The 17971-nt window shown below is 44.7% G+C and overlaps 1 protein-coding gene across 1 annotated transcript; it reads left to right on the top strand.

Annotated features, from left to right (window-relative positions):
* The first annotated feature begins 13929 nt into the window (after positions 1-13929).
* LOC119331541 (probable polyamine transporter At3g13620) lies at positions 13930-16614 on the top strand. Its single transcript, XM_037604706.1, has 2 exons — positions 13930-15153; positions 15792-16614. Exons 1-2 carry the CDS (start codon positions 14292-14294, stop codon positions 16373-16375), a joined length of 1446 nt encoding a protein of 481 aa, XP_037460603.1. The 5' UTR covers positions 13930-14291; the 3' UTR covers positions 16376-16614.
* Positions 16615-17971: the final 1357 nt, after the last annotated feature.

The raw sequence follows: 17971 nt of genomic DNA, 5'->3' as shown, positions 1-17971 counted from the left end.
TGGTTCGCAAGCATCAAGTTTGCTCGCCATTCTTCTTGAAGTTCCCTTTCTTTCCCTTACCCTTTTACTTTAAACTAGTGGTCTTGTCAACCATCAACATTTGATGCTTTTCTTTATTTCTACCTTCGTTGATTTCAGCATCACGAAGAGTTTGGGAATCGTTTTCGTCGGCCCTTGCATATTATAGTTCATCACGAAGTTCCAGTAACTTGGTGAGAGTGGCTAGAGAATGATGTTTACTAAACAACCTTCTTCTTGTAGACGTTGTTGGGCCTCCAAGTGCAGAGGTTTGTAGGACAGTAGCAAATTTCCCTCAAGTGGATCACCTAAGGTTTATCAATCCGTGGGAGGCGTAGGATGAAGATGGTCTCTCTCAAACAACCCTGCAACCAAATAACAAATAATCTCTTGTGTCCCCAACACACCCAATACAATGGTAAATTGTATAGGTGCACTAGTTCGGCGAAGAGATGGTGATACAAGTGCAATCTGGATGGTAGATATAGGTTTTTGTAATCTAAAAATATAAAAAAAGCAAGGTAACTAATGATAAAAGCGAGCGTAAATGGTATTGCAATGGTAGGAAACAAGGCCTAGGGTTCATACTTTCACTAGTGCAAGTTCTCTCAACAATAATAACATAACTGGATCATATAACTATCCCTCAACATGCAACAAAGAGTCACTCCAAAGTCACTAATAGAGGAAAACAAACGAAGAGATTATTGTAGGGTACGAAACCACCTCAAAGGTATCCTTTCTGATCGATCTATTCAAGAGTCCGTAGTAAAATAACACGAAGCTATTCTTTCTATTCAATCTATCCTAGAGTTCGTACTAGAATAACACCTTAAGACACAAATCAACCAAAACCCTAATGTCACCTAGATACTCCAATGTCACCTCAAGTATCCGTGGGTATGATTATACGATATGCATCACACAATCTCAGATTCATCTATTCAAGCAACACAAAGAACTTCAAAGAGTGCCCTAAAGTTTCTACCGGAGAGTCAAGACGAAAATATGTGCCAACCCCTATGCATAAGTTCACGAGGTCACGAAACTCGCAAGTTGATCACCAAAACCTACATCAATTGGATCACGTGATATCCCATTGTCACCACAGATAATCACATGCATGACATACATCAAGTGCTATCAAATCCTTAAAAGACTCAATCCAATAAGATAACTTAAAAGGGAAAACTCAATCCATTACAAGAGAGTAGAGGGGGAGAAACATCATAAGATCCAACTATAATAGCAAAGCTCGCGATACATCAAGATCGTGCCGAATCAAGAACACGAGAGAGAGAGAGAGAGATCAAACACATAGCTACTGGTACATATCCTCAGCCCCGAGGGAGAACTACTCCCTCCTTGTCATGGAGAGCGCCTGGATGATGAAGATGGCCACCGGAGAGGGATCCCCCCCCCCTCCGGCAGGGTGCCGGAATGGGTCTAGATTGGTTTTCGGTGGCTACGGAAGCTTCTGGCGGTGGAACTCCCGATCTAGGTTTCTTTCTAGAAGTTTGGGGTTATATAAGAGGTGTTGGAGTCGGGGACAAATCAGGGGGGTCCCCGAGGCGGCCACGAGGTAGGGGGCGTGCCTAGTGGGGTAGGGAGTGCCCCCACCCTTGTGGTGGCCTCGGGACTCTTCTGGCTCACCTCCGGTACTCCGTGGGCTTCTTCTGGTCCAAAAATGATCTCCGTTAAATTTCAGGTCAATTGGACTCCGTTTGGTTTTCCTTTTTGTGATACTCAAAAACAAGGAAAAACAGAAATTGGCACTGGGCTTTAGGTTAATAGGTTAGTCCCAAAAATCAAATAAAATAGCATATAAAACATCCTAGAAGGATAATATAATAGCATGGAACAATCAAAAAATATTGTAAGTGCATCTAGTGCCCCTTAGTGATTTTGGTGTATTGAAGACTTATAGGTTAAGTGACTAATGCGTTTGTGAGTGTACACAGGTCTATAAGTCTATGAGGAGTTTGATATTTACAGAGAAAGTTGTCCCCTAAAAATGAAGTTCTTCGACTGAAGACTTTGGATCTCTGAAGACTTTCTGAAGACTTTGAAAGTGAAGAAATTGGTGTGACCATGAAGACTTGGTATTCATTCGAGGAACATGAAGCGTGAAGACTTTTGTTTTCGTAGTTTCATTTTCTCTTTCTTGAGTCATAGGAAACACCGTACTATTAAAGGGGTCGAGGAAATACTAAGGGAAAATTTCCATGTGATGCTCAACTCAAAATCCTACACCTACCAATCCCTTCGAGTGAAGCCATTGGAAATCTCATACAGTTCAGTCATATTCTTCAGTGACAGAGACGAAGTTCTTCTGGTCACTGAGGAATTTGTTCTGACTGAGGAGTTAGGAATTCGCCAGTGTGGATTGCCTACACATTGAGGAACATGATAGCCCTGAGGATTTTGCTACTCAAAATTTTGACCGTTGTTGTGCTATGCGCCAGCTGTCCCAAAATATCTCTCCATCTAACGGTCATATCGTTGAAGGGCATTTATGTCTTATCATGTCGGGCTGCTCCCTAGGCTATAAATAGCCGCCCCCTACAACCACTAGCTGGTTGGCTGCTCCGAGAGAAACTGACACTTGTCATTTGAGAGCAACCCATCCTCCGAGGACTTTGAGCAAAAATCATCAAGTGAGGAAAAACCCAAACCCAAACACCTACAAACCCCAAGTGATTGAGCATCACTGAAGAGATTGATCCTGCGTGGATCCGACGCTTGTTACCTTTAAAGACTGTGCTTCTTCCAGACGGTTAGGCGTCATGGTCTAGAGCATCCAAGAGGAATTATGGATCGCTGAGTGACCGAGTTTGTGAAGGTTTGGAAGTCGCCTGAAGACTTACCACGAGTGATTGGGCAAGGTCTGTGTGACCTTAGCTCGAGGAGAATACGGTGAGGACTTGGTGTCCTGAGCTGCGTGCTCAGGACTGGGTGTCCGGGACTGTGTGTCCTCGAGTTTAAATACTCAGCCGCTCCAACCAGACGTACAACTGAGACAGCAGTTGGAACTGGTCTACTAAATCATTGCTTCACCAAGCTTACTGGTTCTTATTCCTCAACTCTTTCATTTCCTCATAACTGTGATGTGTGCTTGTTCATATCTGTGTTTGAAGACTTTGACTGAAGACTTTCTCAATTTCCTCAGTTCAATTTCTTCAGTCTGTCTGTCTTCATCCTTTGTTATCCTGTGATTACGCTTTCAGTACTCTGTGCTTGTCTTCATTTCATCATGATGACCATGCTTGTCTTCAGTTATGTTTACTTCTGAGTACTTACTCTACTGCTAGTAGTTCTTCACTAAGGAATTTCCTCACCAGCAAATTCCTCAGTGAAGAATTCATAAAAATTGCCTATTCACCCCCCCCCCTCTAGTCGATATAACGCACTTTCAAATATAGATATGTTGGAGACATATCAAGCATCCCCAAGCTTAATTCCCGCTCGTCCTCGAGTAGGTAAATGATGAAAACAGAATTTCGAATGTGGAATGCTACCTAACATATTTATCAATGTAATCTTCTTTATTGTGGCAAGAATATTCAGATCCATAAGATTCAAGACAAAAGTTTAATATTGACAATAAAAGCAATAATACTTCAAGCATACTAACCAAGCAATTATGTCTTCTCAAAATAACATAGCCAAAGAAAGCTCATCCCTACAAAATCATATAGTTTGGCTATGCTTCATCTTCGTCACACAAAAATGCTTTCATCATGCACAACCCCGATGACAAGCCAAGCAATTGTTTCATACTTTAGTAATCTTAAACTTTTTTAACTTTCACGCAATACATGAGCGTGAGCCATGAACATAGCACTATGGGTGGAATAGAATATAATGATGGGGGTTGTGTGGAGAAGAAGAAAAAAGGAGAAAGTCTCACATTGACGCGGCTAATCAATGGGCTATGGAGATGCCCATCAATTGATGTCAATGCGAGGAGTAGGGATTGCCATGCAACGGATGCACTAGAGCTATAAATGTATGAAAGCTCAACAAAAAGAAACTAAGTGGGTGTGCATCCAACTTGCTTGCTCACGAAGACCTAGGGCATTTGAGGAAGCCCATTGTTGGAATATACAAGCCAAGTTCTATAATGAAAAATTCCCACTAGTATATGAGAGTGACAAAACAAGAGACTCTCTATCATGAAGATCATGGTGCTACTTTGAAGCACAAGTGTGGAAAAAGGATACTAGCATTGTCCCTTCTTATTTGTTTATTTTTTTTATTTGGCCTTTCTTTTTTTATTTGGCCTTTCCTTTTTTTAATTTTTTTAATTTGGCCTTTCCTTTTTTTGGCCTTTCTTTTTTTTCTTTTTTTCGGGACAATGCTCTATTAATGATGATCATCACACTTCTATTTATTTACAACTCAAAGATTACAACTCGATACTAGAACAAAATATGACTCTATATGCATGCCTCCGGTGGTGTACCGGGATGGGCAATGAATCAAGAGTGACATGTATGATAAATTATGCATGGTGGCTTTGCCACAAATACGATGTCAACTACATGATCATGCAAGGCAATATGACAATGACGATGTGTGTCATGATGAACGAAACGGTGGAAAGTTGCATGGCAATATATCTCGAAATAGCTATGGAAATGCCATAATAGGTAGGTATGGTGGCTGTTTTGAGGAAGATATAAGGAGGTTTATGTCTGATAGAGCGTATCATATCACGGGTTTGGATGCACCGGCGAAGTTTGCACCAACTCTCGAGGTGAGGAAGGGCAATGCACGGTACCGAAGAGGCTAGCAATGATGGAAGGGTGAGAGTGTGTATAATCCATGGACTCAACATTAGTCATAAAGAACTCACATACTTATTGCGAAAATCTACAAGTCATAAAAAACCAAGCACTACGCGCATGCTCCTAGGGGGATAGATTGGTAGGAAAAGACCATCGCTTGTCCCCGGCCGCCACTCATAAGGAAGGCAATCAAAGAAACACCTCATGCTTCAAATTTTTCACACAACGGTTACCATACGTGCATGCTACGGGACTTGCAGACCTCAACACAAGTATTTCTCAAATTCACAATTACTCAACTAGCACGACTCTAATATCACCATCTTCATATCTCAAAACAATCATCAAGTATCAAACTTCTCGTAGTATTCAATGCACTCTATATGAAAGTTTTTATTATACCCCTCTTGGATGCCTATCATATTAGGACTAGTTTCATAACCAAAGCAAATTACCATGTTGTTCTAAAAGACTCTCAAAATAATATAAGTGAAGCATGAGAGTTCATATATTTCTTCAAAATAAAACCACCGCCGTGCTCTAAAAGGATATAAGTGAAGCACTAGAGCAAACGACAAACTACTCCGAAAGATATAAGTGAAGATCAATGATTAGTCGAATAATTATGCAACTATGTGAAGACTCTCTAACATTTAAGAATTTCAGATCTTGTTATTTTATTCAAACAGCAAGCAAAACAAAAGGAAATAAAATGACGCTCCAAGCAAAACACATATCATGTGGTGAATAAAAATATAGCTCCAAGTAAAGTTACCGATGAACGAAGACGAAAGAGGGGATGCCATGCGGGGCATCCCCAAGATTAGGCTCTTGGTTGTCCTTGAATATTACCTTGGGGTGCCTTGGGCATCCCCAAGCTTAGGGTCTTTCCACTCCTTATTCCATAGTCCATCTAATCTTTACCCAAAACTTGAAAACTTCACAACACAAAACTTAACAGAAAACTCGTAAGCTCCGTTAGTATAAGAAAATAAATCATCACTTTTGGTACTGTTGTGGACTCATTATAAATTCATATTGGTGTAATATCTACTGTATTCCAACTTCTCTATGGTTCATACCCTCCTATACTACTCATAGATTCATCAAAATAAGCAAACAACACAATGAAAACAGAATCTGTCAAAAACAGAATAGTCTGTAGTAATCTGTATCAAACGTATACTTATGTAACACAAAAAATTCTGAAATAAACTGTTGGACATGAGGAATTTGTCTATTAATCATATGAAAAAAGAATCAACCTAATCTCACTCTCCAGTAAACAATGGCAGCAAAACTCGTGAGCGCTAAAGTTTCTGTTTTTTACAGCAAGATCGCAAAGACTTCACCCAAGTCTTCCCAAAGGTTCTGCTTGGCACAAACTCTAATTAAAACATAAAACCACATATAAACAGATGCTAGATGAATTATTTATTACTAAACAGGAGCAAAAAGCAAAGAACAAAAATGAAGTTGGGTTGCCTCCCAACAAGCGCTATCGTTTAACGCCCCTAGCTAGGCATGATGATTTCAATGATGCTCACATAAAAGATAAGAATTGAAACATAAAGAGAGCATCATGAAGAATATGACTAGCACATTTAAGTCTAACCCACTTCCTATGCATAGGTATTTTGTGAAAAAACAACTTATGGGAACAATAATCAACTAGCATAGGAAGGCAAAACAAGCATAACTTCAAGATTTTCAACACATAGAGAGGAAACGTGATATTATTGCAATTCCTACAAGCATATGTTCCTCCCTCATAATAATTCTCAGTAGCATCATGAATGAATTCAACAATATAACCATCACATAAAGAATTCTTTTCATGATCTACAAGCATAGAAAATTTACTACTCACCACATAAGCAAAATTATTCTCATTCATAATAGTGGGAGCAAACTCAACAAAATAACTATCATGTGAGGCATAATCCAATTGAAAACTAAAATTATGATGAAAAGTTTCATGGTTATCATTATTCTTTATAGCATACATGTCATCACAATAATCATCATAGATAGCAACTTTGTTCTCATAATCAATTGGAACCTCTTCCGAAATAGTGGATTCATCACTAAATAAAGTCATGACCTCTCCAAATCCACTTTCATCAATATAATCATCATAAATAGGAGGCATGTTTTCATCATAATAAATTTTCTCATCAAAACTTGGGGGACAAAAAATATCATCTTCATCAAACATAGCTTCCCCAAGCTTGTGGCTTTGCATATCATTAGCATCATGGATATTCAAGGAATTCGTACTAACAACATTGCAATAATACTCATCATTCAAATATTTAGTGCCAAACATTCTAATGCATTCTTCTTCTAACACTTTGGCACAATTATCGGAACTCTTATTTTCATGAAAGACATTAAAAAGATGAAGCATATGAGGTATCCTCAATTCCATTTTTTATAATTTTCTTTTATAAAGTAAACTAGTGATAAAACAAGAAACTAAAAGATTCGATTGCAAGATCTAAAGATATACTTTCAAGTGCTAACCTCCCCAGCAACAGCACCAGAAAAGAGCTTGATGTCTACTATACAAACTTCTTGTAGATGTTGTTGGGCCTCCAAGTGCAGAGGTTTGTAGGACAGTAGCAAATTTCCCTCAAGTGGATGACCTAAGGTTTATCAATCCGTGGGAGGCATAGGATGAAGATCGTCTCTCTCAAACAACCCTGCAACCAAATAACAAAGAGTCTCTTGTGTCCCCAACACACCCAATACAATGGTAAATTGTATGGGTGCACTAGTTTGGCAAAGAGATGGTGATACAAGTGCAATATGGATGGTAGATATAGGTTTTTGTAATCTGAAAATATAAAAACAGCAAGGTAACTAATGATAAAAGTGAGCGTAAGCGGTATTGCAATGCTAGGAAACAAGGCCTAGGGTTCATACTTTCACTAGTGCAAGTTCTCTCAACAATAGTAACATAACTGGATCATATAACTATCCCTCAACATGCAACAAAGAGTCACTCCAAAGTAACTAATAGCGGAGAACAAACGAAGAGATTATTGTAGGGTACGAAACCACCTCAAAGTTATCCTTTCTGATCGATCTATTCAAGAGTTCGTAGTAAAATAACACAAATCTATTCTTTCCGTTCAACCTATCCTAGAGTTCGTACTAGAATAACACCTTAAGACACAAATCAACCAAAACCCTAATGTCACCTAGATACTTCAATGTCACCTCAAGTATCCGTGGGTATGATTATACGATATGCATCACACAATCTCAGATTCATCTATTCAACCAACACAAAGAACTTCAAAGAGTGCACCAAAGTTTCTACCAGAGAGTCAAGACGAAAATGTGTGCCAACCCCTATGCATAAGTTCACGAGGTCACGGAACTCGCAAGTTGATCACCAAAACCTACATCAAGTGGATCATGTGATATCCCATTGTCACCATAGATAAGCACATGCAAGACATACATCAAGTGTTCTCAAATCCTTATAACTAAATTTGATAAGATAACTTCAAAGGGAAAACTCAATCCATTACAAGAGAGTAGAGGGGGAGAAACATCATAAGATCCAACTATAATAGCAAAGCTCGCGATACATCAAGATCGTGCCGAATCAAGAACACGAGAGAGAGAGAGAGAGATCAAACACATAGCTACTGGTACATACCCTCAGCTCCGAGGGAGAACTACTCCCTCCTCATCATGGAGAGCGCCGGGATGATGAAGATGGCCACCGGAGAGGTATTCCCCCTTCCGGCAGGGTGCCGGAACGGGTCTAGATTGGTTTTCAGTGGCTACGGAGGCTTCTGGCGACGAAACTCCCGATCTAGGTTTCTTTCTGGAAGTTTGGGGTTATATAAGAGGTGTTGGAGTCGGGGACAAGTCAGGGGGTCCCGGAGGCAGCCACGAGGTAGGGGGCGCGCCTAGGGGGGTAGGGCACGCCCCCACCCTTGTGGTGTCCTCGGGACTCTTCTGGCCCACCTCCGATACTCCATGGGCTTCTTCTGGTCGAAAAATGATCTCCGTGAAATTTCAGGTCAATTGGACTCCGTTTGGTTTTCCTTTTCTATGATACTCAAAAACAAGGAAAAACAAAAACTGGCACTGGGCTCTAGGTTAATAGGTTAGTCCCAAAATTCGTATAAAATAGCATATAAATGCATATAAAACATCCTAGATGGATAATATAATAGCATGGAATAATCAAAAATTATAGATACCTTGGAGACGTATCAAAGAACTCTGTCAATCACTATCTTATCTAGAAGATTAACTCCGACTTGATTCAAGCGGTTGTAGTACTTGGACATTCTGAGCACATGCTCACTGGTTGAGCTATTCTCCTCCATCTTGTAGGCAAAGTACTTGTCAGAGGTCTCACACCTCTCGACTCGGGCATGAGTCTGAAATACCAATTTCAACTCTTGGAACATCTCATATGCTCTGTGGCGTTCAAAGCATTTGTGAAGTCCTGGTTCTAAGCCCTAAAGCATGGCACACTAAACTATCAAGTAGTCATCATATCGAGCTTGCCAAACGTTCATAACGTCTGTATCTGCTCCTATAATAGGTGCGTCACCTAGCGGTGCATCAAGGACATAATTCTTCTGTGCAGCAATGAGGATAATCCTCAGATCACGGAGCTAGTCCGCATCATTGCTACTAACATCTTTCAACATAGTTTTCTCTAGGAACATATCATAAATAAAACGAGGAAGCTATACGTGAGCAATTGATCTACAACATAGATATGCAAATACTATCAGGACTAAGTTCATGGTAAATTTAAGTTCAACTAATCATATTACTTAAGAACTCCCACTTAGATAGACATCCCTCTAGTCATCTAAATGATCACGTGATCCATATCAACTAAACCATGTCCGATCATCACATGAGATGGAGTAGCTTTCAATGGTGAACATCACTATGTTGATCATATCTACTATATGATTCACGTTCAACCTTTCGGTCTCAGTGTTCCGAGGCCATATCTGCATATGCTAGGCTTGTCAAGTTTAACCTGAGTATTCTGCATGTGCAAAACTGGCTTGCACCCATTGCATGTGAACGTAGAGCTTATCACACCCGATCATCATGTGGTGTCTCGGCACGAAGAATTGTCGCAACGGTGCATACTCAGGGAGAACACTTACACCTTGAAATTTTAGTAAGGGATCATCTCATAATGCTACCATCATACTAAGCAAAATAAGATGCATAAAAGATAAACATCACATGCAATCAAAATATGTGACATGATATGGCCATCATCATCTTGTGCCTTTGATATCCATCTCCAAAGTACCGTCATGATCTCCATTGTCACCGGCATGACACCATGATCTCCATCATCTTGATCTCTATCAACGTGTCGTCACATCGTCGTCTCACCAATTATTGCTTTTGTAACTATTGCTATCGCATAGCGATAAAGTAAAGCAATTATATGGCACTTGCATCTTATGCAATTAAGAGGCAATCATAAGGCTCCTGCCAGTTGCCGATAACTTTAACAAAACATGATCATCTCATAAAACAATTTATATCTCATCACGTCTTGACCATATCACATCACAACATGCCCTGCAAAAACAAGTTAGACGTCCTCTACTTTGTTGTTGCAAGTTTTACGTGGCTGCTACGGGCTTAGCAAGAACCGTTCTTACCTACGGCATAAAAACCACAACATGGTATAGTGATTGTTTTTTGATCTTCAAAAAGAACCCTGTTCATTGAATCCGATTCAACTAAAGTTGGAGAAACAGACACCCACCAGCCACCTGTGTGCAAAGCACGTCGGTAGAACCAGTCTCATGAACATGGTCATGTAATGTCGGTCCGGGCCACTTCATCCAACAGTACCGCCGAATCAAGAAACAACTAGTGATGGAAAGCAATATGTATATACTCACGCCCACAACTCCTTTGTGTTTTACTCATGCATATAACATCTACGCATAGACCTGGCTCGGATGCCACTATTGGGAAACGCAGTATTTCAAAATTTTCCTATGATCACACAAGATCTATCTAGGAGATGCATAGCAACGAGATGGGAGAGTGTGTTCACATACCCTCGTAGACCGAAAGCGGAATCGTTAAGTAACGCGGTTGATGTAGTCGAACATCCTCGCGATCCAACCGATCAAGTACCGAACGCACGGCACCTCCGCGATCTGCACACGTTCATCTCGGTGACATCCCTTGTACTCTTGATCCAGTTGAGGCCGAGGGAGAGTTCCGTTAGCACAACGGCGTGGTGACGATGATGATGAAGTTACCGACACAGGGCTTCGCCTAAGCACTACAACGATATGACCGATGTGGAAATCTGTGGAGGGGGGCACTGCACACGGCTAAGACAACTGTCAACTTATGTGTCTATGGGGTGCCCCCCTCCCTCGTATATAAAGGAGGGGAGGAGGAGGAGGGCCGGCCACAAGGGGCGCACCCAAGGGGGGATTCCTACTCCTAGTAGGAGTAGGTTTCCCCCCTTTCCTAGTCCATGTAGGAGAAGAAGGAAGGAGAGGAGAGGAGAGGGAGAAGGAAAGAGGGGGGCGCCGCCCCCTCTAGTTCAATTCGGACCAGCCCATGGGGGGGCGCGCGGCCTCCCCTTTTGGCCCTTCTCTCCTTTCCACTAAGGCCCATGAAGGCCCAATACTTCCCCCGGCGAATGCCTGTAACTCTCCGGTACTCCGAAAAATACCCGAACCACTTAGAACATTTCCGATGTCCGAATATAGCCTTCCAATATATTGATCTTTACGTCTCGACCATTTCGAGACTCCTTGTCGTGTTAGTGATCTCATCCCGGACTCCGAACAAACTTTGGTCATTAAATCACATAACTCATAATACAAATCGTCATCGAACGTTAAGCATGCGGACCCTACGGATTCAAGAACTATGTAGACATGACCGAGACATATCTCCGGTCAATAACCACTAGCGGAACCTAGATGCTCATATTGGCTCCTACATATTCTATGAAGATCTTTATCGGTCAAACTGCACAACAACATACGTTGTTCCCTTTGTCATCGGTATGTTACTTGCCTGAGATTCGATCGTCGGTATCATCGTACCTAGTTCAATCTCGTTACTGGCAAGTCTCTTTACTCGTTCTATAATGCATCATCCCATAACTAACTCATTAGTCACATTGCTTGCAAGGCTTATAGTGATGTGCATTACCGAGAGGGCCCAGAGATACCTCTCCGACAATTGGAGTGATAAATCCTAATCTCGATCTATGCCAACTCAACAAACACCATCGGAGACACCTGTAGAGCATCTTTATAATCACCCAGTTACGTTGTGACGTTTGATAGCACACTAAGTGTTCCTCCGGTACTCGGGAGTTGCATAATCTCATAGTCATAGAAACATGTATAAGTCATGAAGAAAGCAGTAGCAATAAACTAAACGACCATAGTGCTAAGCTAACGAATGGGTCTAGTCCACCACATCATTATCTAATGATGTGATCCCATTCGTCAAATGACAACACATGTCTATGGCTAGGATACTTAACCATCTTTGATTAACGAGCTAGTCAAGTAGAGGCATACTAGGGACACTTTGTTTGTCTATGTATTCACACATGTACTAAGTTTCTGGTTAATACAATTCTAGCATGAATAATAAACATTTATCATGATATAAGGAAATATAAATAACAACTTTATTATTGCCTCTAGGGCATATTTCCTTCACGGTGACCTACCCAAGTTGGCCAGGGCAGGGAAGCTTCAAAAGACGTAGCTCGGCCTATCCACAAGTGGGATCCTCGGAGCCTGGATAAGCGACCAAGGAAGCCAGGGTGGTTGCGGGTTAGATCAGATCGATCTCGTGTAAAACCGTAGGCCCCGTGATCTATACAAGGTGAGGGGTAGGGGTAGCCATTCATGATATACATACGTAGAACCATATGCTCGGTAGTCTCATACTTCATTGCCGTTGTAACCTTCGCACGAGGTACTCCATGAATACAAACCAAAAGCAGGATGTAGGGTGTTACTCCTTCCTGGAGGCCTGAACCTGGGTAACTTCCTCGTGTGGTCTTCGATCTGGTCCTTTCGATCATGTTCGCCACTCTACCGAGGGTACTGACGGATTTATGCATTGTCACCATGTATCGGACGCGTATATCAAACAAAGTCTAGGACCAGGCGAATGTTTTCATCGCTTTGGAGGTTGGGTATGAAGTCGGATGGAGATGACCCAAAAACCAAAGTTGTCCGTTTCGACGATGCCGAAAACTTCCATGTTGGTCACCTTTTCATCTCAGGTCATTTTGAGGTCCTAATCACTCACGCCTCACCTCACACATTCAATACGTCTCTGGGCCGGGGCATCACTTTTGGTCCTGATAAGGCCTGGCTATTTTGGTTGTAAAATTTGCAAACGACCTTGGATCGAGATGATTCAAAAACAAAAATCATTCGTCTCGACAAGACGAAGAATTTTCATACTGAACACTTCTTCATTTAAAGCCATCTTAATTGCGTTTTCTGTGATGCCATAATCTACTGGCAACATGTGCATCTCTGAAATTGTCGTAGCATTCGCATCTGGGCTCCATTTGGACCATATTCATATTTATTTTGATTGTTTTGGAGAGGGCCACATCCAATCATAAATTTGACTTCATCAAGCCACTCTTTAAGCGTCAACAGGTCCCACACGCCCCTCCAGCCTCGATCAATAATAGAGCTCCATTTCGAAGGAGCTCAGTATCTTTTAACATAATCTCGTTTTAGGGGCTCGATCCCACTCTTCAGTCAAAGTCAGCAAAGAGGAATTCTCGAGCCTGAAAAAATCCCACTGTAATGAAAATTCCAACAATAATTTGTTTGTTTGTGCCAAGGCATCGGTGATCAGACTCTTACCATGCTTCACGAGTGACACGCTACAAAATCGCACTCTAATTGAGAACGTTTCTTTCTGCCACACGGAGATGTCATGAGCCTCTTTGAAGCTAGCCAAAGCGTGTGGTCACCGGGATTCGGAACTGAAATTTCCACATGCTCCAAGATGCGCGGTCGGCAGGGGAGTAGAGAGCGGGCCCAATCCCCGCCCGCCCGAATCAGTTCCGCAACTTGGACTCATTCGGGGCCAACTGGGCAAGGGCAGAGCAGAGTATCGGATCACATCACATCACGCATAGAATTCGTTGTGCTGCCCCGTCTCCAAATCGCATATCGAATTCTCGTCATGGAATCCGTGGATCTCGTTCCGGTGTTCGTCGGCCGTGCGTGCGCGTGTGTGATCAGTCCTGAGCGCCTTGTCGCTGCACCAACCGCGCGGCCCTGCTAAAGCAGTTATGCCCGGAGAGGATCGCTGTCATATAAACTCGGTCCCCAATGGCTGCGCGAGGCCCAGACCAACCCCCTCCCCAGACTCCGCGGAGCACGAATCCAGGGTCGGTTACAGATTCCCATTCCTATCCCGCCTCCCGCTCCCGCTCCGGGGATGACCGGGGAAATCAAGAACCTCGACGGCGACAAGGCGCTGGCGGCGCCGGCCGATGACGGCGGCGGAGCGGCCGGCCATGGCAGGAAGGGCGGCAAGAACAAGCTGTCGCTGGTCCCGCTCATCTTCCTCATCTTCTTCGAGGTCGCCGGCGGGCCCTACGGCGCCGAGCCGGCGGTGCAGTCGGCGGGGCCCCTCTTCGCTCTGCTCGGCTTCCTCATCTTCCCCTTCATCTGGGCCATCCCGGAGTCGCTCGTCACGGCCGAGCTCTCCACCGCGATGCCCGGGAACGGCGGCTTCGTGGTCTGGGCCGACCGCGCCTTCGGCCCCGTCTCGGGCTCCCTCATGGGCACCTGGAAGTACGTCTCGGGGGCCATCAACGGCGCCGCCTTCCCGGCGCTCTGCGCCGACTACCTCGCCCGCGTCGTGCCCGCCGTGGCCGACGGCGGCGCGCGGGTGGCCACCATCGTCACCTTCAACGTCGCGCTCTCCGTGCTCAACTACACCGGCCTCAGCGTCGTGGGGTGGTCCGCCGTGGCGCTGGGGGTCGCCTCGCTATCGCCGTTCGTGCTCATGTCCGGCATCGCGCTGCCCAAGATCCGGCCGCACAGGTGGGCGGCCACCGCCGGGGACAAGGACTGGAAGCTCTTCTTCAACACGCTCTTCTGGAACCTCAACTACTGGGACAGCGTCAGCACGATGGCCGGCGAGGTGGAGAACCCCGGCAGGACGTTCCCGACGGCGCTCATGTCGTCCGTGGCCATGACGTCCCTCGGCTACCTGCTGCCGCTCATGGCGGCCACCGGCGCCGTCGACGCGCCGCCGGAGCAGTGGGGGAACGGCTTCTTCGCCGACGCCGCAGGTAATTATTTCACTCATTACTTTGATTATTAAAATCGACGCAAACGCATTGCTTTACAACCTTGTTGCTTGCAAGTTGCAACATCACGTTGCCAGCGGTTACATTTCTGTCGATCCACTACAGCTATTGATCATTGTTCTCTCCGTATTAATGCGTATTTCCATGATCATTAGTAGTACTACACCATATGGATGGATTTGGTAACAGTTCTTTAGTGTTGTTGGGATTGCAAATGATTCGTTCCCTTTTGGCATAAAGAATCGTACTCCCTCCGTAAACTAATATAAGAGCGTTTAGATTACTATTTTAGTTATCTAAACACTCTTATATTAGTTTACAGAGGGAGTAGGATATTGTTGCATGTTGTGCACACATACTCTGCAACTGCAAGTTCATGTAACAGATATGTTCAGCCAAGTTATTTTTATGTTCTTAAACTGAAATTGTAGACATTGCAAGTGTTCTGGTAGCATGTTCAGTACCATTCGGCCTATGGCATGTATGAAGCGTGACAGTACTGAAGATATGCAAGACAAAGTTAACTTTTTTTGTCTATAAAAAGGGTTTTCTTCGCAAAAGGCAAGAGTGCCACTTGGCCACAAACCATCTGTGACATGACTAATGTGACTGCAACGCAGGCACGATCGCCGGCGACTGGCTCAAGTACTGGATCGAGGTGGGCGCGGTGCTCTCTTCCATCGGCCTCTACTCGGCGACGCTAAGCAGCGCGGCATTCCAGCTTCTTGGAATGGCGGACCTAGGCCTCCTCCCCCGTGTGTTCGCGCTACGTGCCCCGATCTTCAACACTCCCTGGGTCAGCATCGTGGTCACCAGCCTCATCACCCTCGGCATGTCCTTCTTCAGCTTCAACAACATCGTGGCCGCTGCCAACTTCCTCTACAGCCTCGGCATGCTCCTCGAGTTTGCCACGTTTGTCTGGCTTCGGATCAAGCGGCCAGAGATGTCGCGCCCCTACCGCGTACCGCTGCGACTCCCAGGCATCGTTGTCCTCTGCCTCGTCCCCTCGGGGTTCCTTGTCTTCGTCATGGCCATCGCTGGTTGGAAGGTGTATGCCATCAGCGCTATGTTCACTGCAGCAGGCCTCGGGGTGTATTACCTCATGAAGTTTTGTAAGGTGAGAGGGTTCCTCAAGTTTGGCACCGTCGACGGCGAGGGTTTGATGTATGAGTGTCATCAGGGGAGAGAAAATGTCAGTGTTTGAGGGTTGTGATTCTCTTGGTATCACAAAAACAACACTGATTTGGTGGGTGCAATCATGACATATTGCAAGCCGACCATTTCTCTCCTTTCCTTTCATCAGCAGCGTAGCGAAATAGCATTTTTCATAGCTTACTAGAAGCATATGAGTACATATCATTGCTTTTCTCTTATCTTGGTGGATCTCTGTCTGCTGGCTAATATCTGATGGGTTATTCAGTTCTTGAGCTGCTGGGTTGTTGAGTCGAGCGCTATCCTTTTGCTGGTTATGTTTTTCTAAGAGGTTTTGTGTGGTAGGAGAGAAGCATTGCTTGGTTATGCTTTGTTTGGACTGTATATTTTAGACTGAATGACGGTCGATGGTAGCTTCCTTATACACATGCTCCATACTTTATGAAACCATAAAAAGAACTTTACAATTCATAAATCTTCTATGACACCCAGTTGGATCATGACTTGGTGAAACATATACAAACATGATTCTACGATGTAAAGGCATCTCCAACGCCGATCCTCAAACCATCTGCATTCGTCCGGATCACGAAAGCCAGCCAACGCGATTCTGTATCGGTCTGCGGCGCGGTCCAGACACGCTTTCTTCCGCAAACCGGAGACAAACAGGAGGGGGGCTTTGCGGGAGTCCGGACCGCTCTCACGCCCGCTTCTGACCGCCATGGCCCACCCAAACCTCCCTCCTCACTCCCGCGCGCGCTTCCCGCCGGGCGTCAGCTGCCCGCATTCATGCCAATGTAGAGTGCGTCGCTCCACATTGAAGATGGCTTAGGGTGGACGCGGCCTTTCACTGCCTCTACCATTGAAGCGGCGCGCCGGCCGAGGGCACTGTCTGCTGCACGCTCAACTGAACATGACTCCTCGCCGCATTCGAACGCCTCCATTAAACCCGCATGGAAGCTGAGAAATCTACTTCGGCCAGATGCCCGTTAAGGAGCAGCCGACATTAAATGCAACATCGGGCAAGCTCCTCCCATCCACCGTCTTTTTAAATGAGGCCAAGCGCCTGGCAAGAAACACACCACTCCGCTGCTCCCCATCTCCTCTTTCATCATTTTCTCCACCCTTTTGATAGCATCCGACGAGCAGGAAGAGCAGTTCTCCGTCATAAAAACTGGATGGGTGGCCAATCGAGCCGGCTAGATACGAGCGTGGAAGCTCGCTGCTCCACCTCCCTTGCCTAGCCCAATAGAGCAAGTTGCCACCCGAAGCCGGCGTGTGGTTCAGCAAGTCACCGCTCCAAGCCAGCTCGCAGAGGAGTGACGAGTTGCTCCAGGCCGGTATGAAGGGAAGCACAGCGGCACGAGCATCGTCACTGTCGTGGATGACGCCGCGTCATACCATGCCTCCCCGTGCCTGCAATCGCATCATTCGTTGTCAACGCGCATGTAATCGTGCCCTGCCGGCAAAGAAAGAAGCCGACTGTACGGAGATCGATGAGTTAGTGGCCAGCGCGTCCGCGTCCGCCGCCAACATCGAGGGAAAGTAGAACATGGGAGTCCGCACCGCATGGGTCCCAAGAAGGCCACCGCCGCCACGTCACCGGCTAGCACAGCCGGTGACTTACCCGATTCTTCAGCGCAGACCA

The sequence above is a fragment of the Triticum dicoccoides genome, chromosome 7A, assembly GCF_002162155.2.
Source record: "Triticum dicoccoides isolate Atlit2015 ecotype Zavitan chromosome 7A, WEW_v2.0, whole genome shotgun sequence".
Taxonomy (NCBI): Eukaryota; Viridiplantae; Streptophyta; class Magnoliopsida; order Poales; family Poaceae; genus Triticum; species Triticum dicoccoides.
Note: the sequence above shows the minus strand (reverse complement) of the source record. Positions and strands in the feature narration are given on the sequence as shown.